Here is a 25881-nt window from a genome sequence, read left to right as displayed (position 1 = left end):
TGTACCGTTACAGAACACTGCGAAGCGGAGGAAGTCGAGGTATCTCTCTCCTTCGACAGGGTTCCAGCCGATGTCCGGGTATCCTTTAGACACTAGCATGGAGCAGCTCTGGAGACCACAGCCAGCCAAGTACTGCACCACCTAGGGGAGAGGAGGCAGAGGGAGAGGGTTAGTACTGCACCACCTAGGGGAGAGGAGGCAGAGGGAGAGGGTTAGTACTGCACCACCTAGGGGAGAGGAGGCAGAGGGAGAGGGTTAGTACTGCACCACCTAGGGGAGAGGAGGCAGAGGGTTAGTACTGCACCACCTAGGGGAGAGGAGGCAGAGGGAGAGGGTTAGTACTGCACCACCTAGGGAAGAGGAGACAGAGGGAGAGGGTTAGTACTGCACCACCTAGGGAAGAGGAGGCAGAGGGAGAGGGTTAGTACTGCACCACCTAGGGGAGAGGAGGCAGAGGGTTAGTACTGCACCACCTAGGGGAGAGGAGGCAGAGGGAGAGGGTTAGTACTGCACCACCTAGGGAAGAGGAGGCAGAGGGAGAGGGTTAGTACTGCACCACCTAGGGAAGAGGAGACAGAGGGAGAGGGTTAGTACTGCACCACCTAGGGAAGAGGAGGCAGAGGGAGAGGGTTAGTACTGCACCACCTAGGGAAGAGGAGGCAGAGGGAGAGGGTTAGTACTGCACCACCTAGGGTAGAGGAGGCAGAGGGAGAGGGTTAGTACTGCACCACCTAGGGAAGAGGAGGCAGAGGGAGAGGGTTAGTACTGCACCACCTAGGGAAGAGGAGGCAGAGGGAGAGGGTTAGTACTGCACCACCTAGGGAAGAGGAGGCAGAGGGAGAGGGTTAGTACTGCACCACCTAGGGAAGAGGAGGCAGAGGGAGAGGGTTAGTACTGCACCACCTAGGGAAGAGGAGGCAGAGGGAGAGGGTTAGTACTGCACCACCTAGGGAAGAGGAGGCAGAGGGAGAGGGTTAGTACTGCACCACCTAGGGAAGAGGAGGCAGAGGGAGAGGGTTAGTACTGCACCACCTAGGGAAGAGGAGACAGAGGGAGAGGGTTAGTACTGCACCACCTAGGGAAGAGGAGGCAGAGGGAGAGGGTTAGTACTGCACCACCTAGGGAAGAGGAGGCAGAGGGAGAGGGTTAGTACTGCACCACCTAGGGGAGAGGAGGCAGAGGGAGAGGGTTAGTACTGCACCACCTAGGGAAGAGGAGGCAGAGGGATAGGGAAGAGGAGGCAGAGGGAGAGGGTTAGTACTGCACCACCTAGGGAAGAGGAGGCAGAGGGAGAGGGTTAGTACTGCACCACCTAGGGAAGAGGAGGCAGAGGGAGAGGGTTAGTACTGCACCACCTAGGGAAGAGGAGGCAGAGGGAGAGGGTTAGTACTGCACCACCTAGGGGAGAGGAGACAGAGGGAGAGGGTTAGTACTGCACCACCTAGGGAAGAGGAGGCAGAGGGAGAGGGTTAGTACTGCACCACCTAGGGAAGAGGAGGCAGAGGGAGAGGGTTAGTACTGCACCACTTAGGGAAGAGGAGGCAGAGGGAGAGGGTTAGTACTGCACCACCTAGGGAAGAGGAGGCAGAGGGAGAGGGTTAGTACTGCACCACCTAGGGAAGAGGAGGCATAGGGAGAGGGTTAGTACTGCACCACCTAGGGAAGAGGAGGCAGAGGGAGAGGGTTAGTACTGCACCACCTAGGGGAGAGGAGGCAGAGGGAGAGGGTTAGTACTGCACCACCTAGAGAAGAGGAGGCAGAGGGAGAGGGTTAGTACTGCACCACCTAGGGAAGAGGAGGCAGAGGGAAAGGGTAAGTACTGCACCACCTAGGGAAGAGGAGGCAGAGGGAGAGGGTTAGTACTGCACCACCTAGGGAAGAGGAGACAGAGGGAGAGGATTAGTACTGCACCACCTAGGGAAGAGGAGGCAGAGGGAGAGGGTTAGTACTGCACCACCTAGGGGAGAGGAGGCAGAGGGAGAGGGTTAGTACTGCACCACCTAGGGAAGAGGAGGCAGAGGGAGAGGGTTAGTACTGCACCACCTAGGGAAGAGGAGGCAGAGGGAGAGGGTTAGTACTGCACCACCTAGGGAAGAGGAGGCAGAGGGAGAGGGTTAGTACTGCACCACATAGGGAAGAGGAGGCAGAGGGAGAGGGTTAGTACTGCACCACCTAGGGAAGAGGAGGCAGAGGGAGAGGGTTAGTACTGCACCACCTAGGGAAGAGGAGACAGAGGGAGAGGATTAGTACTGCACCACCTAGGGAAGAGGAGGGAGAGGGAGAGGGTTAGTACTGCACCACCTAGGGAAGAGGAGGCAGAGGGAGAGGGTTAGTACTGCACCACCTAGGGAAGAGGAGGCAGAGGGAGAGGGTTAGTACTGCACCACCTAGGGAAGAGGAGGCAGAGGGAGAGGGTTAGTACTGCACCACATAGGGAAGAGGAGGCAGAGGGAGAGGGTTAGTACTGCACCACCTAGGGAAGAGGAGGCAGAGGGAGAGGGTTAGTACTGCACCACCTAGGGAAGAGGAGACAGAGGGAGAGGATTAGTACTGCACCACCTAGGGAAGAGGAGGGAGAGGGAGAGGGTTAGTACTGCACCACCTAGGGAAGAGGAGGCAGAGGGAGAGGGTTAGTACTGCACCACCTAGGGAAGAGGAGACAGAGGGAGAGGATTAGTACTGCACCACCTAGGGAAGAGGAGGCAGAGGGAGAGGGTTAGTACTGCACCACATAGGGAAGAGGAGACAGAGGGAGAGGGTTAGTACTGCACCACCTAGGGGAGAGGAGGCAGAGGGAGAGGGTTAGTACTGCACCACCTAGGGGAGAAGAGACAGAGGGAGAGGGTTAGTACTGCACCACATAGGGAAGAGGAGGCAGAGGGAGAGGGTTAGTACTGCACCACCTAGGGAAGAGGAGGCAGAGGGAGAGGGTTGGTACTGCACCACCTAGGGAAGAGGAGGCAGAGGGAGAGGGTTAGCAGGGAAAGGTCTGGCTCAGGACCTCATGCTGTCGGAGTCAGTGGAGGAAGGGAAAGTCATGGTGAGGCCTGGGCTTGTGCAAGTTATGTCACCAAACAGTCCACATCATTGGATAACGGATAGGATCATGATTGTTGGTCCCAATAGACAGATCAGGCAGGAGGTATTCAGAGAGTTCCCTAACTGTTAGGAATAAACTAGGATTCCTATTGAACCTGGAGGAGCCCCACGGTGGAGGACATCAGAGAGGAATAAACTAGGATTCCTATTGAACCTGGAGGAGCCCCACGGTGGAGGACATCAGAGAGGAATAAACTAGGATTCCTATTGAACCTGGAGGAGCCCCACGGTGGAGGACATCAGAGAGGAATAAACTAGGATTCCTATTGAACCTGGAGGAGCCCCACGGTGGAGGACATCAGAGAGGAATAAACTAGGATTCCTATTGAACCTGGAGGAGCCCCACGGTGGATGACATCAGAGAGGACTAAACTAGGATTCCTATTGAACCTGGAGGAGCCCCACGGTGGAGGACATCAGAGAGGACTAAACTAGGATTCCTATTGAACCTGGAGGAGCCCCACGGTGGAGGACATCAGAGAGGACTAAACTAGGATTCCTATTGAACCTGGAGGAGCCCCACGGTGGAGGACATCAGAGAGGAATAAACTAGGATTCCTATTGAACCTGGAGGAGCCCCACGGTGGAGGACATCAGAGAGGAATAAACTAGGATTCCTATTGAACCTGGAGGAGCCCCACGGTGGAGGACATCAGAGAGGAATAAACTAGGATTCCTATTGAACCTGGAGGAGCCCCACGGTGGAGGACATCAGAGAGGAATAAACTAGGATTCCTATTGAACCTGGAGGAGCCCCACGGTGGAGGACATCAGAGAGGAATAAACTAGACAGAGAGGACTAAACTCTATACTGTATCTCTATACTGTACCTCTATACTGTACCTCCTCTATACTGTATCTCCTCTATACTGTATCTCCTCTATACTGTATCTCTATACTGTACCTCTATACTGTACCTCCTCTATACTGTACCTCCTCTATACTGTACCTCTATACTGTATCTCTATACTGTATCTCCTCTATACTGTATCTCTATACTGTATCTCCTCTATACTGTATCTCTATACTGTACCTCTATACTGTATCTCTATACTGTATCTCCTCTATACTGTATCTCTATACTGTACCTCTATACGTTGGGTACAGGGTGGTCATACTGTATCTCTATACTGGGTACAGGGTGGTCATACTGTATCTCTATACGTTGGGTACAGGGTGGTCATACTGTATCTCTATACGTTGGGTACAGGGTGGTCATACTGTATCTCTATACTGGGTACAGGGTGGTCATACTGTATCTCTATACGTTGGGTACAGGGTGGTCATACTGTATCTCTATACGTTGGGTACAGAGTGGTCATACTGTACCTCTATACGTTGGGTACAGGGTGGTCATACTGTATCTCTATACTGGGTACAGGGTGGTCATACTGTATCTCTATACTGGGTACAGGGTGGTCATACTGTATCTCTATACGTTGGGTACAGGGTGGTCATACTGTATCTCTATACTGGGTACAGGGTGGTCATACTGTATCTCTATACTGGGTACAGGGTGGTCATACTGTATCTCTATACTGGGTACAGGGTGGTCATACTGTATCTCTATACTGGGTACAGGGTGGTCATACTGTATCTCTATACGTTGGGTACAGGGTGGTCATACTGTATCTCTATACGTTGGGTACAGGGTGGTCATACTGTATCTCTATACTGGGTACAGGGTGGTCATACTGTATCTCTATACTGGGTACAGGGTGGTCATACTGTATCTCTATACTGGGTACAGGGTGGTCATACTGTATCTCTATACTGGGTACAGGGTGGGCATACTGTATCTCTATACGTTGGGTACAGGGTGGTCATACTGTATCTCTATACTGGGTACAGGGTGGTCATACTGTATCTCTATACTGGGTATCAGGGTCGGTCATACTGTATCTCTATACTGGGTACAGGGTGGTCATACTGTATCTCTATACTGGGTACAGGGTGGTCATACTGTATCTCTATACTGGGTACAGGGTGGTCATACTGTATCTCTATACGTTGGGTACAGGGTGGTCATACTATATCTCTATACGTTGGGTACAGGGTGGTCATACTGTATCTCTATACTGGGTACAGGGTGGTCATACTGTATCTCTATACGTTGGGTACAGGGTGGTCATACTGTATCTCTATACTGGGTACAGGGTGGTCATACTGTATCTCTATACTGGGTACAGGGTGGTCATACTGTATCTCTATACTGGGTACAGGGTGGTCATATTGTACCTCTATACGTTGGGTACAAGGTCGTCATACTGTATCTCTATACTGGGTACAGGGTGGTCATACTGTATCTCTATACTGGGTACAGGGTGGTCATACTGTATCTCTATACTGGGTACAGGGTGGTCATACTGTATCTCTATACGTTGGGTACAGGGTGGTCATACTGTATCTCTATACGTTGGGTACAGGGTGGTCATACTGTATCTCTATACTGGGTACAGGGTGGTCATACTGTATCTCTATACGTTGGGTACAGGGTGGTCATACTGTATCTCTATACTGGGTACAGGGTGGGCATACTGTATCTCTATACTGGGTACAGGGTGGTCATACTGTATCTCTATACGTTGGGTACAGGGTGGTCATACTGTATCTCTATACTGGGTACAGGGTGGTCATACTGTATCTCTATACTGGGTACAGGGTGGTCATACTGTATCTCTATACTGGGTACAGGGTGGGGATACTGTATCTCTATACTGGGTACAGGGTGGGGATACTGTATCTCTATACTGGGTACAGGGTGGTCATACTGTATCTCTATACTGGGTACAGGGTGGGCATACTGTATCTCTATACTGGGTACAGGGTGGTCATACTGTATCTCTATACGTTGGGTACAGGGTGGTCATACTGTATCTCTATACTGGGTACAGGGTGGTCATACTGTATCTCTATACTGGGTACAGGGTGGTCATACTGTATCTCTATACTGGGTACAGGGTGGGGATACTGTATCTCTATACTGGGTACAGGGTGGTCATACTGTATCTCTATACTGGGTACAGGGTGGTCATACTGTATCTCTATACTGGGTACAGGGTGGTCATACTGTATCTCTATACGTTGGGTACAGGGTGGTCATACTGTATCTCTATACTGGGTACAGGGTGGTCATACTGTATCTCTATACGTTGGGTACAGGGTGGTCATACTGTACTCTACTATACGTTGGGTACAGGGTGGTCATACTGTATCTCTATACGTTGGGTACAGGGTGGTCATACTGTATCTCTATACTGGGTACAGGGTGGTCATACTGTATCTCTATACGTTGGGTACAGGGTGGTCATACTGTATCTCTATACTGGGTACAGGGTGGTCATACTGTATCTCTATACTGGGTACAGGGTGGTCATACTGTATCTCTATACGTTGGGTACAGGGTGGTCATACTGTATCTCTATACGTTGGGTACAGGGTGGTCATACTGTATCTCTATACTGGGTACAGGGTGGTCATACTGTATCTCTATACTGGGTACAGGGTGGTCATACTGTATCTCTATACTGGGTACAGGGTGGTCATACTGTATCTCTATACTGGGTACAGGGTGGTCATACTGTATCTCTATACTGGGTACAGGGTGGTCATACTGTATCTCTATACTGGGTACAGGGTGGTCATACTGTATCTCTATACTGGGTACAGGGTGGGGATACTGTATCTCTATACTGGGTACAGGGTGGGGATACTGTATCTCTATACTGGGTACAGGGTGGTCATACTGTATCTCTATACTGGGTACAGGGTGGTCATACTGTACCTCTATACGTTGGGTACAGGGTGGTCATACTGTATCTCTATACTGGGTACAGGGTGGTCATACTGTATCTCTATACTGGGTACAGGGTGGTCATACTGTATCTCTATACGTTGGGTACAGGGTGGTCATACTGTATCTCTATACTGGGTACAGGGTGGTCATACTGTATCTCTATACTGGGTACAGGGTGGTCATACTGTATCTCTATACTGGGTACAGGGTGGTCATACTGTATCTCTATACTGGGTACAGGGTGGTCATACTGTATCTCTATACTGGGTACAGGGTGGTCATACTGTATCTCTATACGTTGGGTACAGGGTGGTCATACTGTATCTCTATACTGGGTACAGGGTGGGCATACTGTATCTCTATACTGGGTACAGGGTGGTCATACTGTATCTCTATACGTTGGGTACAGGGTGGTCATACTGTATCTCTATACTGGGTACAGGGTGGTCATACTGTATCTCTATACTGGGTACAGGGTGGTCATACTGTATCTCTATACTGGGTACAGGGTGGGGATACTGTATCTCTATACTGGGTACAGGGTGGGGATACTGTATCTCTATACTGGGTACAGGGTGGTCATACTGTATCTCTATACTGGGTACAGGGTGGGCATACTGTATCTCTATACTGGGTACAGGGTGGTCATACTGTATCTCTATACGTTGGGTACAGGGTGGTCATACTGTATCTCTATACTGGGTACAGGGTGGTCATACTGTATCTCTATACTGGGTACAGGGTGGTCATACTGTATCTCTATACTGGGTACAGGGTGGGGATACTGTATCTCTATACTGGGTACAGGGTGGTCATACTGTATCTCTATACTGGGTACAGGGTGGTCATACTGTATCTCTATACTGGGTACAGGGTGGTCTGAACAAGTTAGTTTGCTGTTAGAGGTGGGCCTTGTCTTACTTTCTCCAGGTCTGGTTCCCTCAGGGCCAGAGCCAGCTCGTTGTTGTCCATCACAGAGGCAGCGGCCACGTCTAGTGGAGTAGAGCCTCGCATGGAAGGAGACGCTGGGGACAGAGAGAGGGAGGGCACCACAGAGAGAGAGAGGGAGGGAAACACACACAGAGAGAGGGAGGGCAACACAGAGAGAGAGGGAGGGCAACACACAGAGAGAGAGGGAGGGCAACACACAGAGAGAGAGGGAGGGCAACACAGAGAGAGCGGGAGGGCAACACACAGAGAGAGAGGGAGAGCAACACAGAGAGAGAGAGGGAGGGCACCACACAGAGAGAGGGAGGGCAACACACACAGAGACAGAGGGAGGGCACCACACAGAGAGAGGGAGGGCAACACACAGAGAGAGAGGGAGGGCACCACACAGAGAGAGGGAGGGCAACACACAGAGAGAGAGGGAGGGCAACACACAGAGAGAGAGAGGGAGGGCACCACACAGAGAGAGGGAGGGCAACACACAGAGAGAGAGAGGGAGGGCAACACACAGAGAGAGAGGGAGGGCACCACACAGAGAGAGGGAGGGCAACACACACAGAGAGAGGGAGGGCACCACACAGAGAGAGGGAGGGCAACACACACAGAGAGAGGGAGGGAGGGCAACACACACAGAGAGAGAGGGAGGGTAACACACACAGAGAGAGGGAGGGAGGGCAACACACAGAGAGAGAGAGGGAGGGCACCACACAGAGAGAGGGAGGGCAACACACACAGAGAGAGGGAGGGAGGGCAACACACACAGAGAGAGAGGGAGGGTAACACACACAGAGAGAGAGGGAGGGCAACACACAGAGAGAGAGGGAGGGCACCACACAGAGAGAGGGAGGGCAACACACACAGAGAGAGGGAGGGAGGGCAACACACACAGAGAGAGAGGGAGGGTAACACACAGAGAGAGAGGGAGGGAGGGCAACACACAGAGAGAGAGAGGGAGGGCAACACACAGAGAGAGAGGGAGGGCACCACACAGAGAGAGGGAGGGCACCACACAGAGAGAGGGAGGGCAACACACACAGAGAGAGGGAGGGAGGGCAACACACAGAGAGAGAGAGGGAGGGCAACACACAGAGAGAGAGGGAGGGCACCACACAGAGAGAGGGAGGGCAACACACACAGAGAGAGGGAGGGAGGGCAACACACACAGAGAGAGAGGGAGGGTAACACACACAGAGAGAGGGAGGGAGGGCAACACACAGAGAGAGAGAGGGAGGGCACCACACAGAGAGAGAGGGAGGGCACCACACAGAGAGAGAGAGAGGGCAACACACAGAGAGAGAGGGAGGGCACCACACAGAGAGAGAGGGAGGGCAACACACAGAGAGAGAGGGAGGGCAACACACAGAGAGAGAGGGAGGGCAACACACAGAGAGAGAGGGAGGGCAACACACACAGAGAGGGGGAGGGCACCACACAGAGAGAGGGAGGGAGGGCAACACACAGAGAGAGAGGGAGGGCAACACACATAGAGAGAGGGAGGGCACCACACAGAGAGAGAGGGAGGGCACCACACAGAGAGAGAGGGAGGGAAACACACACAGAGAGAGAGAGGGAGGGCACCACACAGAGAGAGAGGGAGGGAAACACACACAGAGAGAGAGAGGGAGGGCAACACACAGAGAGAGAGGGAGGGCACCACACAGAGAGAGGGAGGGAGGGCAACACACACAGAGAGAGAGAGAGGGAGGGCACCACACAGAGAGAGAGGGAGGGAAACACACACAGAGAGAGGGAGGGAGGGAAACACACACAGAGAGAGAGAGGGAAACGCACACAGAGAGAGGGAGGGAGGGCAACACACACAGAGAGAGGGAGGGAAAACACACAGAGAGAGGGAGGGAAACACACACAGAGAGAGGGAGGGAAACACACACAGAGAGAGGGAGGGAAACACACACAGAGAGAGGGAGGGAGGGCAACACACACAGAGAGATAGAGGGAGGGCACCACACAGAGAGAGGGAGGGAGGGCAACACACACATGAGAGGGAGGGAGGGCACCACACAGAGAGAGGGAGGGCAACACACACAGAGAGAGGGAGGGCAACACACACAGAGAGAGGGAGGGAGGGCACCACACAGAGAGAGAGGGAGGGAAACACACACAGAGAGAGAGAGGGAGGGCAACACACAGAGAGAGAGGGAGGGCACCACACAGAGAGAGGGAGGGAGGGCAACACACACAGAGAGAGAGGGAGGGAGGGCACCACACAGAGAGAGAGGGAGGGAAACACACACAGAGAAAGGGAGGGAGGGAAACACACACAGAGAGAGAGGGAGGGAAACACACACAGAGAGAGGGAGGGAGGGCAACACACACAGAGAGAGGGAGGGAAACACACACAGAGAGAGGGAGGGAAACACACACAGAGAGAGGGAGGGAAACACACACAGAGAGAGGGAGGGAGGGCAACACACACAGAGAGAGAGAGGGAGGGCACCACACAGAGAGAGGGAGGGAGGGCAACACACACAGAGAGAGGGAGGGAGGGCACCACACAGAGAGAGGGAGGGCAACACACAGAGAGAGAGGGAGGGCAACACACAGAGAGAGGGAGGGCAACACACAGAGAGAGAGGGGGGGAGGGCAACACACACAGAGAGAGGGAGGGAGGGCAACACACACAGAGAGAGGGAGGGAGGGCACCACAAAGAGAGAGGGAGGGCAACACACACAGAGAGAGAGAGGGAGGGAGGGCAACACACACAGAGAGAGAGAGGGAGGGCAACACACAGAGAGAGAGAGGGAGGGAGGGCAACACACACAGAGAGAGAGAGGGAGGGCAACACACAGAGAGAGAGAGGGAGGGAGGGCAACACACACAGAGAGAGAGAGGGAGGGCAACACACAGAGAGAGGGAGGGAGGGCAACACACAGAGAGAGGGAGGGCAACACACAGAGAGAGGGAGGGCAACACACACAGAGAGAGAGGGAGGGAAACACACAGAGAGAGGGAGGGCAACACACACAGAGAGAGGGAGGGAGGGCAACACACACAGAGGGAGGGAGGGCAACACACAGAGAGAGGGAGGGCAACACACACAGAGAGAGAGGGAGGGAGGGCAACACACACAGAGGGAGGGAGGGCAACACACAGAGAGAGGGAGGGAGGGCAACACACACAGAGAGAGAGGGAGGGCAACACACAGAGAGAGAGGGAGGGCAACACACACAGAGAGAGAGAGGGAGGGCAACACACAGAGAGAGGGAGGGCAACACACACAGAGAGAGGGAGGGAGGGCAACACACACAGAGAGAGGGAGGGCAACACACAGAGAGAGGGAGGGCAACACACACAGAGAGAGAGGGAGGGAAACACACAGAGAGAGGGAGGGCAACACACACAGAGGGAGGGAGGGCAACACACAGAGAGAGGGAGGGAGGGCAACACACAGAGAGAGGGAGGGAGGGCAACACACAGAGAGAGGGAGGGAGGGCAACACACAGAGAGAGGGAGGGCAACACACACAGAGAGAGAGAGGGAGGGCAACACACACAGAGAGAGAGAGGGAGGGCAACACACACAGAGAGAGAGAGGGAGGGCAACACACACAGAGAGAGAGAGGGAGGGCAACACACAGAGAGAGAGGGAGGGAGGGCAACACACAGAGAGAGAGAGAGAGAGGGAGGGCAACACACAGAGAGAGGGAGGGCAACACACACAGAGAGAGAGAGGGAGGGCAACACACACAGAGAGAGAGAGGGAGGGCAACACACAGAGAGAGAGGGAGGGAGGGCAACACACACAGAGAGAGAGAGGGAGGGCAACACACAGAGAGAGAGGGAGGGAGGGCAACACACACAGAGAGAGAGAGGGAGGGCAACACACACAGAGAGAGAGAGGGAGGGCAACACACAGAGAGAGAGGGAGGGAGGGCAACACACAGAGAGAGAGAGAGGGAGGGCAACACACACAGAGAGAGGGAGGGCAACACACAGAGAGAGGGAGGGCAACACACAGAGAGAGGGAGGGAGGGCAACACACAGAGAGAGGGAGGGCAACACACAGAGAGAGGGAGGGCAACACACACAGAGAGAGAGGGAGGGAAACACACAGAGAGAGGGAGGGCAACACACACAGAGAGAGGGAGGGAGGGCAACACACACAGAGGGAGGGAGGGCAACACACAGAGAGAGGGAGGGCAACACACACAGAGAGAGGGAGGGAGGGCAACACACACAGAGGGAGGGAGGGCAACACACAGAGAGAGGGAGGGAGGGCAACACACACAGAGAGAGAGGGAGGGCAACACACAGAGAGAGAGGGAGGGCAACACACACAGAGAGAGAGAGGGAGGGCAACACACACAGAGAGAGGGAGGGCAACACACAGAGAGAGGGAGGGCAACACACACAGAGAGAGGGAGGGAGGGCAACACACACAGAGAGAGGGAGGGCAACACACAGAGAGAGGGAGGGCAACACACACAGAGAGAGAGGGAGGGAAACACACAGAGAGAGGGAGGGCAACACACACAGAGAGAGGGAAGGAGGGCAACACACACAGAGGGAGGGAGGGCAACACACAGAGAGAGGGAGGGAGGGCAACACACAGAGAGAGGGAGGGAGGGCAACACACAGAGAGAGGGAGGGCAACACACACAGAGAGAGAGAGGGAGGGCAACACACACAGAGAGAGAGAGGGAGGGCAACACACACAGAGAGAGAGAGGGAGGGCAACACACACAGAGAGAGAGAGGGAGGGCAACACACAGAGAGAGAGGGAGGGAGGGCAACACACAGAGAGAGAGAGAGGGAGGGCAACACACAGAGAGAGGGAGGGCAACACACACAGAGAGAGAGAGGGAGGGCAACACACAGAGAGAGAGGGAGGGCAACACACACAGAGAGAGAGAGGGAGGGCAACACACACAGAGAGAGAGAGGGAGGGCAACACACAGAGAGAGAGGGAGGGAGGGCAACACACAGAGAGAGAGAGAGGGAGGGCAACACACAGAGAGAGGGAGGGCAACACACACAGAGAGAGAGAGGGAGGGCAACACACAGAGAGAGAGGGAGGGAGGGCAACACACACAGAGACACACACACACACCATTATCTCCAGCTAAAGTGTGTGTTAAACCCTATGGATACCAAAGCACCTCAGATCTCATCAGAATGAAATGAAAAGACAACGTCTGCATCCAGAATATCAAGCTACTCCCTATAGAAGGTGCACTACTTTCAGTCTAAATCCTTCAGGCTCCGGTCAGCAGTAGTGTACCAGGTAGTGCATAGGGAGCCATGTTGACCACACACTCACCAAGCCCGACGCTGCTGTTCTCCAGCAGGTAGCTGAGGTGGTCGAACATGGCCTTCTGGTTCTGTCTGCTGATGCGGCAGAAGTAACACAGGAAACGACAGCAGTTGGCCACCATCTTAGGAAAGGTGATTTCCTTTAACAGACAAGGAACAGACAAGTCAACGCTGTTTTACTGAGTTTACTTTGCTTTCCAATGTTACTACAGTGACCGGGACAGGAAGTGACGTTAGAAATGTGAGCAGAATTACAACGACGTGACATCAATGAATAATCAATCACTAAAGACATGACATTAATGAATAATCAATCACTAAATACATGACATCAATGAATAATCAATCCCTAAAGACATGACATTAATGAATAATCAATCACTAAATACATGACATCAATGAATAATCAATCACTAAAGACATGACATCAATGAATAATCAATCACTAAAGACATGACATTAATGAATAATCAATCACTATAGACATGACATTAATGAATAATCAATCACTATAGACATGACATTAATGAATAATCAATCACTAAAGACATGACATCAATGAATAATCAATCACTATAGACATGACACCAATGAATAATCAATCACTAAAGACATGCCATTAATGAATAATCAATCACTAAAGACATGACATTAATGAATAATCAATCACTAAAGACATGCCATTAATGAATAATCAATCACTAAAGACATGACATCAATGAATAATCAATCACTAAAGACATGACATCAATGAATAATCAATCACTAAAGACATGACATCAATGAATAATCAATCACTAAAGACATGACATCAATGAATAATCAATCACTAAAGACATGACATCAATGCATAATCAATCAACAAATAAATAATGAAAATATTGATGAAAAATGTATCACTAGCCACTTTAAACAATGCCACTTAATATAATGTTTACATATCCTACATTACTCATATCATATGTATAGACTGTACTCTATACCATCTACTGCATCTTGCCTATGCCGTCTGTACCATCACTCATTCATATATCTTTATGTACATATTCTTTATCCCTTTACACTTGTGTGTATAAGGTAGTAGTTGTGGACTTGTTAGGTTAGATTACTTGTTGGTTATTACTGCATTGTCGGAACTAGAAGCACAAGCATTTCGCTACACTCGCATTAACATCTGCTAACCATGTGTATGTGACCAATAACATCTGATAACCATGTGTATGTGACCAATAACATCTGATAACCATGTGTATGTGACCAATAACATCTGATAACCATGTGTATGTGACCAATAACATCTGATAACCATGTGTATGTGACCAATAACATCTGATAACCATGTGTATGTGACCAATAACATCTGATAACCATGTGTATGTGACCAATAACATCTGCTAACCATGTGTATGTGACCAATAACATCTGCTAACCATGTGTATGTGACCAATAACATCTGATAACAATGTGACCAATAACATCTGATAACCACGTGTATGTGACCAATAACATCTGATAACCACGTGTATGTCACCAATAACATCTGCTAACCATGTGTATGTGACCAATAACATCTGCTAACCATGTGTATGTGACCAATAACATCTGCTAACCATGTGTATGTGACCAATAACATCTGATAACCATGTGTATGTGACCAATAACATCTGATAACCATGTGTATGTGACCAATAACATCTGCTAACCATGTGTATGTGACCAATAACATCTGATAACCATGTGTATGTGACCAATAACATCTGCTAACCACGTGTATGTGACCATTAACATCTGATAACCATGTGACCAATAACATCTGCTAACCATGTGACCAATAACATCTGCTAACCATGTGACCAATAACATCTGCTAACCATGTGACCAATAACATCTGCTAACCATGTGTATGTGACCAATAACATCTGCTAACCATGTGACCAATAACATCTGCTAACCATGTGACCAATAACATCTGCTAACCATGTGACCAATAACATCTGCTAACCATGTGACCAATAACATCTGTTAACCATGTGACCAATAACATCTGCTAACCATGTGACCAATAACATCTGCTAACCATGTGACCAATAACATCTGTTAACCATGTGACCAATAACATCTGCTAACCATGTGACCAATAACATCTGCTAACCATGTGACCAATAACATCTGTTAACCATGTGACCAATAACATCTGTTAACCATGTGACCAATAACATCTGCTAACCATGTGACCAATAACATCTGCCAACCATGTGACCAATAACATCTGCTAACCATGTGACCAATAACATCTGCCAACCATGTGACCAATAACATCTGATAACCATGTGTATGTGACCAATAACATCTGTTAACCATGTGGATGTGACCAATAACATCTGTTAACCATGTGTATGTGACCAATAACATCTGCTAACCATGTGACCAATAACATCTGCTAACCATGTGTATGTGACCAATAACATCTGCTAACCATGTGACCAATAACATCTGTTAACCATGTGTATGTGACCAATAACATCTGTTAACCATGTGACCAATAACATCTGTTAACCATGTGACCAATAACATCTGCTAACCATGTGACCAATAACATCTGCCAACCATGTGACCAATAACATCTGCTAACCATGTGACCAATAACATCTGCCAACCATGTGACCAATAACATCTGCTAACCATGTGTATGTGACCAATAACATCTGCTAACCATGTGACCAATAACATCTGCTAACCATGTGACCAATAACATCTGCTAACCATGTGACCAATAACATCTGCTAACCATGTGTATGTGACCATTAACATCTGCTAACCATGTGTATGTGACCAATAACATCTGATAACCATGTGTATGTGACCATTAACATCTGCTAACCATGTGTATGTGACCAATAACATCTGCTAACCATGTGTATGTGACCATTAACATCTGCTAACCATGTGTATGTGACCATTAACATCTGATAACCATGTGACCAATAACATCTGCTAACCATGTGTATGTGACCAATAACATCTGCTAACCATGTGACCAATAACATCTGCTAACCATGTGACCAATAACATCTGCTAACCATGTGACCAATAACATCTGCTAACCATGTGACCAATAACATCTGCTAACCATGTGTATGTGACCATTAACATCTGCTAACCATGTGTATGTGACCAATAACATCTGATAACCATGTGTATGTGACCAATAACATCTGCTAACCATGTGTATGTGACCATTAACATCTGCTAACCATGTGTATGTGACCATTAACATCTGATAACCATGTGACCAATAACATCTGCTAACCATGTGTATGTGACCAATAACATCTGATAACCATGTGTATGTGACCATTAACATCTGCTAACCATGTGACCAATAACATCTGCCAACCATGTGACCAATAACATCTGATAACCATGTGTATGTGACCAATAACATCTGCTAACCATGTGACCAATAACATCTGCTAACCATGTGTATGTGACCAATAACATCTGCTAACCATGTGACCAATAACATCTGCTAACCACGTGTATGTGACCAATAACATCTGCTAACCATGTGACCAATAACATCTGCCAACCATGTGACCAATAACATCTGCTAACCATGTGTATGTGACCAATAACATCTGCTAACCATGTGACCAATAACATCTGCTAACCACGTGTATGTGACCAATAACATCTGCTAACCATGTGACCAATAACATCTGCTAACCATGTGACCAATAACATCTGCCAACCATGTGACCAATAACATCTGCTAACCATGTGTATGCGACCAATAACATCTGCCAACCATGTGACCAATAACATCTGCTAACCATGTGTATGTGACCAATAACATCTGCTAACCATGTGTATGCGACCAATAACATCTGCCAACCATGTGACCAATAACATCTGCTAACCATGTGACCAATAACATCTGCTAACCATGTGTATGTGACCAATAACATCTGCTAACCATGTGTATGTGACCAATAACATCTTCTAACCATGTGACCAATAACATCTGCTAACCATGTGTATGTGACCAATAACATCTGATAACCATGTGTATGTGACCATTAACATCTGATTTGATCAACGACATAACATCAATGAATAATCAATCACTAATGACATGACCCCGGGGCCCAAAGCAGCTCAGAGTCCTGATCTGGGATCAGTCTTTAACATGGTGAAGTGTTATATGGACTGGTTGAACCGGGCCCCAAAGCAGCTCAGAGTGCTGATCTGGGATCAGTCTTTTACGTGGTGAAGTGTTAAATGGACTGGTTTAACCGGGGCCTAGATCAAAACTGCAGAAGGCCCTGGACTTCAAAATACACAAATAGAGCAAATGCAAAAAAAAATTTAACAGCACACACACACACACACACACTCCCCCCTCATGAGCAGTTACCTTGGATTCCCCTCCACTCAGGACGTTCACCATCACCTCCATGACGGTCTCATGCATTCCCAGAGCTCTCATCAGGTTGGGGTGTTGGTAGAAGACCTTGTTGTTCATGATGTCTCTGTAGAGACCAGACCAAGAGACAAGCAGAGTAGAGCTACTAAACGTTATCAACTAGACTGTCTGGTCTGTAGAGAGACCAGACCAAGAGACAAGCAGTGTAGAGCTAGTAAACATTATCAACTAGACTGTCTGGTCTGTAGAGAGACCAGACCAAGAGACAAGCAGTGTAGAGCTAGTAAACATTATCAACTAGACTGTCTGGTCTGTAGAGAGACCAGACCAAGAGACAAGCAGTGTAGAGCTAGTAAACATTATCAACTAGACTGTCTGGTCTGTAGAGAGACCAGACCAAGAGACAAGCAGTGTAGAGCTAGTAAACATTATCAACTAGACTGTCTGGTCTGTAGAGAGACCAGACCAAGAGACAAGCAGTGTAGAGCTAGTAAACATTATCAACTAGACTGTCTGGTCTGTAGAGAGACCAGACCAAGAGACAAGCAGTGTAGAGCTAGTAAACATTATCAACTAGACTGTCTGGTCTGTAGAGAGACCAGACCAAGAGACAAGCAGTGTAGAGCTAGTAAACATTATCAACTAGACTGTCTGGTCTGTAGAGAGACCAGACCAAGAGACAAGCACAGTAGAGCTAGTAAACATTATCAACTAGACTGTCTGGTCTGTAGAGAGATCAGACCAAGAGACAAGCAGTGTAGAGCTAGTAAACATTATCAACTAGACTGTCTGGTCTGTAGAGACCAGACCAAGAGACAAGCAGTGTAGAGCTAGTAAACATTATCAACTAGACTGTCTGGTCTGTAGAGAGACCAGACCAAGAGACAAGCAGTGTAGAGCTAGTAAACATTATCAACTAGACTGTCTGGTCTGTAGAGAGATCAGACCAAGAGACAAGCAGTGTAGAGCTAGTAAACATTATGCACTAGATGTAATGTTTACTAGCTCTACTCTGTTTGTTTACCCTCTGGTCTCTGTTAGTGCTGTCTAACCAAATCCTACCTTACCCCAGTCCTCTGATCATCAGTTTCTCCTCCTCACGACCCATGCTGAAGGGCTAGTATGTAGTATGTAGTGTAGTGCCCTCACCCCAGTCCTCTGATCATCAGTTTCTCCTCCTCACGACCCATGTTGAAGGGTTAGTATGTAGTATGTAGTATGTAGTGTAGTGCCCTCACCCCAGTCCTCTGATCATCAGTTTCTCCTCCTCACGACCCATGCTGAAGGGTTAGTATGTAGTATGTAGTGTAGTGCCCTTACCCCAGTCATCTGATCATCAGTTTCTCCTCCTCACGACCCATGCTGAAGGGTTAGTATGTAGTATGTAGTGTAGTGCCCTCACCCCAGTCCTCTGATCATCAGTTTCTCCTCCTCACGACCCATGCTGAGGGGTTAGTATGTAGTATGTAGTATGTAGTGTAGTGCCCTCACCCCAGTCCTATGATCATCAGTTTCTCCTCCTCACGACCCATGCTGAAGGGTTAGTATGTAGTATGTAGTGTAGTGCCCTTACCCCAGTCCTCTGATCATCAGTTTCTCCTCCTCACGGCCCATGCTGAAGGGTTAGTATGTAGTATGTAGTGTGTAGTGTAGTGCCCTTACCCCAGTCCTCTGATCATCAGTTTCTCCTCCTCACGACCCATGCTGAAGGGCTAGTATGTAGTATGTAGTGTAGTGCCCTCATCCCAGTCCTCTGATCATCAGTTTCTCCTCCTCACGACCCATGCTGAAGGGTTAGTATGTAGTATGTAGTGTAGTGCCCTTACCCCAGTCCTCTGATCATCAGTTTCTCCTCCTCACGGCCCATGCTGAAGGGTTAGTATGTAGTATGTAGTGTAGTGCCCTTACCCCAGTCCTCTGATCATCAGTTTCTCCTCCTCACGCCCCATGCGTACAGACAACAGCGATCTGATCTGTCCCAGTGACGCCAGCAGTTTGATGGTGTCCTCCACAGAGACTGAGTTGATGGTGTATGCCTTGGGCAGGGCCCGGACCTGGCCCCCGATACCGTCGTACTGACGGTGGAGGAGGACAAACATGGCTCTGACCAGCTCTGGGTCCTCCATGATGCTCTCCTGGGCCCAGCGTACCATGGTCTCACTGATCAGCTGCTGCAACGTGCCTGAAGGACAGGAGGCAACAAGACCGCTGTCAGACACACAGCAAAGCACTGGGACAAGGACAAATCCTTTAGTCTCTCTATTCAGACAGACACACAGCAAAGCACTGGGACAAGGACAATGACAAATCCTTTAGTCTGGTCTCTCTATTCAGACAGAGACACAGAGAGCAAAGCACTGGGACAAGGACAATGACAAATCCTTTAGTCTGGTCTCTCTATTCAGACAGACACACAGCAAAGCACTGGGACAAGGACAAGGACAAATCCTTTAGTCTGGTCTCTCTATTCAGACAGAGACACAGAGAGCAAAGCACTGGGACAAGGACAATGACAAATCCTTTAGTCTGGTCTCTCTATTCAGACAGAGACACAGAGAAAGAGAGACAGACAGACAGACCCAGAAAAGGACCAGCCTGATCCCAGATCTGTTAGTGCTGTCTAACCAACTCCTACCTGATCCCAGATCTGTTAGTGCTGTCTAACCAACTCCTACCTGATCCCAGATCTGTTAGTGCTGTCTAACCAACTCCTACCTGATACCAGATCTGTTAGTCCTGTCTAACCAACTCCTACCTGATCTGTTAGTACTGTCTAACCAACTCCTACCTGATCCCAGATCTGTTAGTGCTGTCTAACCAACTCCTACCTGATACCAGATCTGTTAGTGCTGTCTAACCAACTTCTACCTGATCCCAGATCTGTTAGTGCTGTCTAACCAACTCTACCTGATCCCAGATCTGTTAGTGCTGTCTAACCAACTCCTACCTGATCCCAGATCTGTTAGTGCTGTCTAACCAACTCCTACCTGATCCCAGATCTGTTAGTGCTGTCTAACCAACTCTACCTGATCCCAGATCTGTTAGTGCTGTCTAACCAACTCCTACCTGATCCCAGATCTGTTAGTGCTGTCTAACCAACTCCTACCTGATCCCAGATCTGTTAGTGCTGTCTAACCAACTCCTACCTGATCCCAGATCTGTTAGTGCTGTCTAACCAACTCCTACCTGATCCCAGATATGTTAGTGCTGTCTAACCAAATCCTACCTGATCCCAGATCTGTTAGTGCTGTCTAACCAAATCCTACCTGATCCCAGATCTGTTAGTGCTGTCTAACCAACTCCTACCTGATCCCAGATCTGTTAGTGCTGTCTAACCAACTCCTACCTGATCCCAGATCTGTTAGTGCTGTCTAACCAACTCCTACCTGATCCCAGATCTGTTAGTGCTGTCTAACCAACTCTACCTGATCCCAGATCTGTTAGTGCTGTCTAACCAACTCCTACCTGATCCCAGATCTGTTAGTGCTGTCTAACCAACTCCTACCTGATCCCAGATCTGTTAGTGCTGTCTAACCAACTCCTACCTGATCCCAGATCTGTTAGTGCTGTCTAACCAACTCCTACCTGATCCCAGATCTGTTAGTGCTGTCTAACCAAATCCTACCTGATCCCAGATCTGTTAGTGCTGTCCTACAGAGGGAAGGCTGTGTCTGTAACACTGTGTCCTACAGAGGGAAGGCTGTGTCTGTAACACTGTGTCCTACAGAGGGAAGGCTGTGTCTGTAACACTGTGTCTGTAACACTGTGTCCTACAGAGGGAAGGCTGTGTCTGTAACACTGTGTCCTATAGAGGGAAGGCTGTGTCTGTAACACTGTGTCCTACAGAGGGAAGGCTGTGTCTGTAACACTGTGTCCTACAGAGGGAAGGCTGTGTCTGTAACACTGTGTCCTACAGAGGGAAGGCTGTGTCTGTAACACTGTGTCCTACAGAGGGAAGGCTGTGTCTGTAACACTGTGTTTGTAACACTGTGTCCTACAGAGGGAAGGCTGTGTCTGTAACACTGTGTCCTATAGAGGGAAGGCTGTGTCTGTAACACTGTGTCCTACAGAGGGAAGGCTGTGTCTGTAACACTGTGTCCTACAGAGGGAAGGCTGTGTCTGTAACACTGTGTCTGTAACACTGTGTCTGTAACACTGTGTCTGTAACACTGTGTCTTTACTTACTGGGTTTCTTATCTTTCTTCTTGTTCTTCGGCATGAAGGTCATCTTTTTCTTCAGGTAGACCACCTTCTCCACCAGAGACATGAGTCTTCCTCGGATGGTGAAGTCACTGTCTGCCTCGTTCAGCTTGTCCTCGTCTATCTCTATGCCTGATGACAGAAGGACGGGTAACGTGTTAACTAACTCCCGGGTGTAAATCCAACAGGGAAAATATTAATACCGTTAAGATATGAATTCAAGGTCACTGTAGTGACTTCAATGAAGCTTTCAACTGAGCCAAGCCGAGCTGTTCTTGTCTGGCCTGGTTAGGGGTAGAGAAACTAATGGGAGGCAGCCCAGGACTACAGTGTTAGACATACCACAGTGTGTCATCAGGTCCTGGTGGGAGTCTACAAGCTGTTCTAGTCTGGCCTGGTTAGGGGTAGAGAAACTAATGGGAGGCGTCCCAGTACTACAGTGTTAGACATACCACAGTGTGTCATCAGGTCCTGGTGGAAGTCTACAAGTTGTCCTCTGATGTGTTCTGGACAGGGACAGTCCACCTTCTCGTCCTTAAAGCTCAGCAACATGTTGATCTGAGAGGAGAACATCACTGAACGGTACCGACCTGCTCAACAAACCTACGGCCCTGATCGGTTAAGTATTAATTTAACAAACGGGTGAAAGATCATCATTTAACAAACTGGTGGTTCATTTAACAAAACAGAAAAGACTTGGGTCATTTGGATAGTCCATCTGTAGATGCTCTACAGACTATCAGTAAAAATTAAAATATCTACTAACCCTAACCTTAACCCTTATCCAAAACCTAAACTTAACCCTTATTCTAACCCTAAACTTAACCCTTATGCTAACCCTAACCTTAATCCTAACCCTTATTCTAATCCAAACCGTACCCTTAGCAGGCAGTGCTTATCAACAGATAGTTTGTTGATAGTATGACCATCTGTAGACCCACAGATGAAACATCTGGCCACCCAGATAAAGTGACCAAGACTTGACCCAGCAACGCTGGGGAACATAACAGGTGAATAGTAAGATAGTATAAAGATATTCACTGACTGACTGGTTGACTGACTGACTGACTGTCTAACTGACTGATTGACTGACTGATTGACTGACTGACTGACTGATTGTCTGACTGACTGACTGACATACTGACTGACTGACTGATTGACTAACTGTCTAACTGACTGACTGATTGACTGACTGACTGACTGACTGATTGACTGATTGTCTGACTAACTGACTGACTGATTGACTGATCGTCTGACTAACTGACTGACTGACTGACTGACTGATTGAGTGACTGACATACTGACTGAATGACTGACTGATTGACTGACTGACTGATTGACTGACTGATTAACTGACTGACTGACTGGTTGACTGACTGACTGATTGACTGACTGATTGACTGATTGTCTGACTAACTGACTGACTGACTGACTGATTGAGTGACTGACTGATCTACCTGTTCCTGAGGCGGGGATCTGAACTCCTTGGTCTTCCTGGCAGTCAGGGCAGCCGACATGTTGAGCGCCTGCATGACCTCGTTGTAGCGGAACCGCTGGTTGTCCTGGAGATGAGCCACGAAGTCATCACTGAAGCCCACCACCGCCTCGATACGGTGGCGCACCTGACAGTCACACAGGTACTGGAGCAGGTGGCACATCTAGAGAGACACAGTCCTGTTAACAACGAGTACTGGAGCAGGTGATACATCTAGAGAGACACAGTCCTGTTAACATCGAGTACTGGACCAGGTGGTACATCTAGAGAGACACAGTCCGGTTAACAACGAGTACTGGACCAGGTGACACTTCTACAGAGACACAGTCTGGTTAACAACGAGTACTGGAGCAGGTGGCACATCTACAGAGACACAGTCCTGTTAACAACGAGTACTGGAGCAGGTGATACATCTAGAGACACAGTCCTGTTAACAACGAGTACTGGAGCAGGTGATACATCTAGAGACACAGTCCTGTTAACAACGAGTACTGGAGCAGGTGGCACATCTAGAGACACAGTCCGGTTAGCAACGAGTACTGGACCAGGTGGCACATCTACAGAGACACAGTCCTGTTAACAACGAGTACTGGACCAGGTGGCACATCTACAGAGACACAGTCCTGTTAACAACGAGTACTGGAGCAGGTGGCACTTCTAGAGAGACACAGTCCTGTTAACAACGAGTACTGGAGCAGGTGACACATCTACAGAGACACAGTCCTGTTAACAACGAGTACTGGAGCAGGTGGCACATCTACAGAGACACAGTCCTGTTAACAACGAGTACTGGACCAGGTGGCACATCTACAGAGACACAGTCCTGTTAACAACGAGTACTGGAGCAGGTGGCACTTCTAGAGAGACACAGTCCGGTTAACAACGAGTACTGGAGCAGGTGGCACATCTACAGAAACACAGTCCTGTTAACAACGAGTACTGGAGCAGGTGGCACATCTACAGAAACACAGTCCTGTTAACAACGAGTACTGGAGCAGGTGGCACATCTAGAGAGACACAGTCCTGTTAACAACGAGTACTGGAGCAGGTGACACATCTACAGAGACACAGTCTGGTTAACAACGAGTACTGGAGCAGGTGGCACATCTAGAGAGACACAGTCCTGTTAACAACGAGTACTGGAGCAGGTGACACATCTACAGAGACACATTCTGGTTAACAACGAGTACTGGAGCAGGTGGCACATCTACAGAGACACAGTCTGGTTAACAACGAGTACTGGAGCAGGTGGCACATCTAGAGAGACACAGTCTGGTTAACAACGAGTACTGGAGCAGGTGGCACATCTACAGAGACACAGTCCTGTTAACAACGAGTACTGGACCAGGTGGCACATCTACAGAGACACAGTCTGGTTAACAACGAGTACTGGAGCAGGTGGCACATCTACAGAGACACAGTCCTGTTAACAACGAGTACTGGACCAGGTGGCACATCTAGAGAGACACAGTCCTGTTAACAACGAGTACTGGAGCAGGTGGCACATCTAGAGAGACACAGTCTGGTTAACAACGAGTACTGGAGCAGGTGGCACATCTAGAGAGACACAGTCCTGTTAACAACGAGTACTGGAGCAGGTGGCACATCTAGAGAGACACAGTCTGGTTAACAACGAGTACCTGAGCAGGTGGCACATCTACAGAAACACAGTCCTGTTAACAACGAGTACTGGAGCAGGTGGCACATCTAGAGAGACACAGTCCTGTTAACAACGAGTACTGGAGCAGGTGACACATCTACAGAGACACAGTCTGGTTAACAACGAGTACTGGAGCAGGTGGCACATCTAGAGAGACACAGTCCTGTTAACAACGAGTACTGGAGCAGGTGACACATCTACAGAGACACAGTCTGGTTAACAACGAGTACTGGAGCAGGTGGCACATCTACAGAGACACAGTCTGGTTAACAACGAGTACTGGAGCAGGTGGCACATCTAGAGAGACACAGTCTGGTTAACAACGAGTACTGGAGCAGGTGGCACATCTACAGAGACACAGTCCTGTTAACAACGAGTACTGGACCAGGTGGCACATCTACAGAGACACAGTCTGGTTAACAACGAGTACTGGAGCAGGTGGCACATCTAGAGAGACACAGTCCTGTTAACAACGAGTACTGGAGCCGGTGGCACATCTACAGAGACACAGTCTGGTTAACAACGAGTACTGGACCAGGTGGCACATCTACAGAGACACAGTCTGGTTAACAACGAGTACTGGACCAGGTGGCACATCTAGAGAGACACAGTCCGGTTAACAACGAGTACTGGAGCAGGTGACACATCTAGAGAGACACAGTCCTGTTAACAACGAGTACTGGACCAGGTGGCACATCTACAGAGACACAGTCTGGTTAACAACGAGTACTGGAGCAGGTGGCACATCTAGAGAGACACAGTCCTGTTAACAACGAGTACTGGAGCCGGTGGCACATCTACAGAGACACAGTCTGGTTAACAACGAGTACTGGACCAGGTGGCACATCTACAGAGACACAGTCTGGTTAACAACGAGTACTGGACCAGGTGGCACATCTAGAGAGACACAGTCCTGTTAACATCGAGTACTGGAGCAGGTGGCACATCTAGAGAGACACAGTCCTGTTAACAACGAGTACTGG

At 49.1% G+C, this 25881-nt stretch overlaps 1 protein-coding gene across 1 annotated transcript in view; it reads right to left on the bottom strand.

Annotated features, from left to right (window-relative positions):
• The window catches only part of LOC139569896 (ryanodine receptor 2-like), a gene marked incomplete at its 5' end in the record, with an annotated part of 288568 nt that overhangs the window by 76120 nt on the left and 186567 nt on the right, over positions 1–25881 (bottom strand). Inside the window, 8 exons of the mRNA XM_071391220.1 lie at positions 6–141; positions 7817–7920; positions 13125–13257; positions 17535–17649; positions 19452–19725; positions 21729–21875; positions 22196–22301; positions 23201–23401. Coding sequence (XP_071247321.1) covers positions 6–141; positions 7817–7920; positions 13125–13257; positions 17535–17649; positions 19452–19725; positions 21729–21875; positions 22196–22301; positions 23201–23401 — 1216 coding nt within the window. The remainder of the gene's footprint in view (positions 1–5; positions 142–7816; positions 7921–13124; positions 13258–17534; positions 17650–19451; positions 19726–21728; positions 21876–22195; positions 22302–23200; positions 23402–25881) is intronic.

The sequence above is a fragment of the Salvelinus alpinus genome, chromosome 3, assembly GCF_045679555.1.
Source record: "Salvelinus alpinus chromosome 3, SLU_Salpinus.1, whole genome shotgun sequence".
NCBI classification, from domain to species: Eukaryota; Metazoa; Chordata; class Actinopteri; order Salmoniformes; family Salmonidae; genus Salvelinus; species Salvelinus alpinus.
The sequence above is the reverse complement of the archived record's forward strand: the minus strand, read 5'-3'. Positions and strand labels throughout refer to the sequence as shown.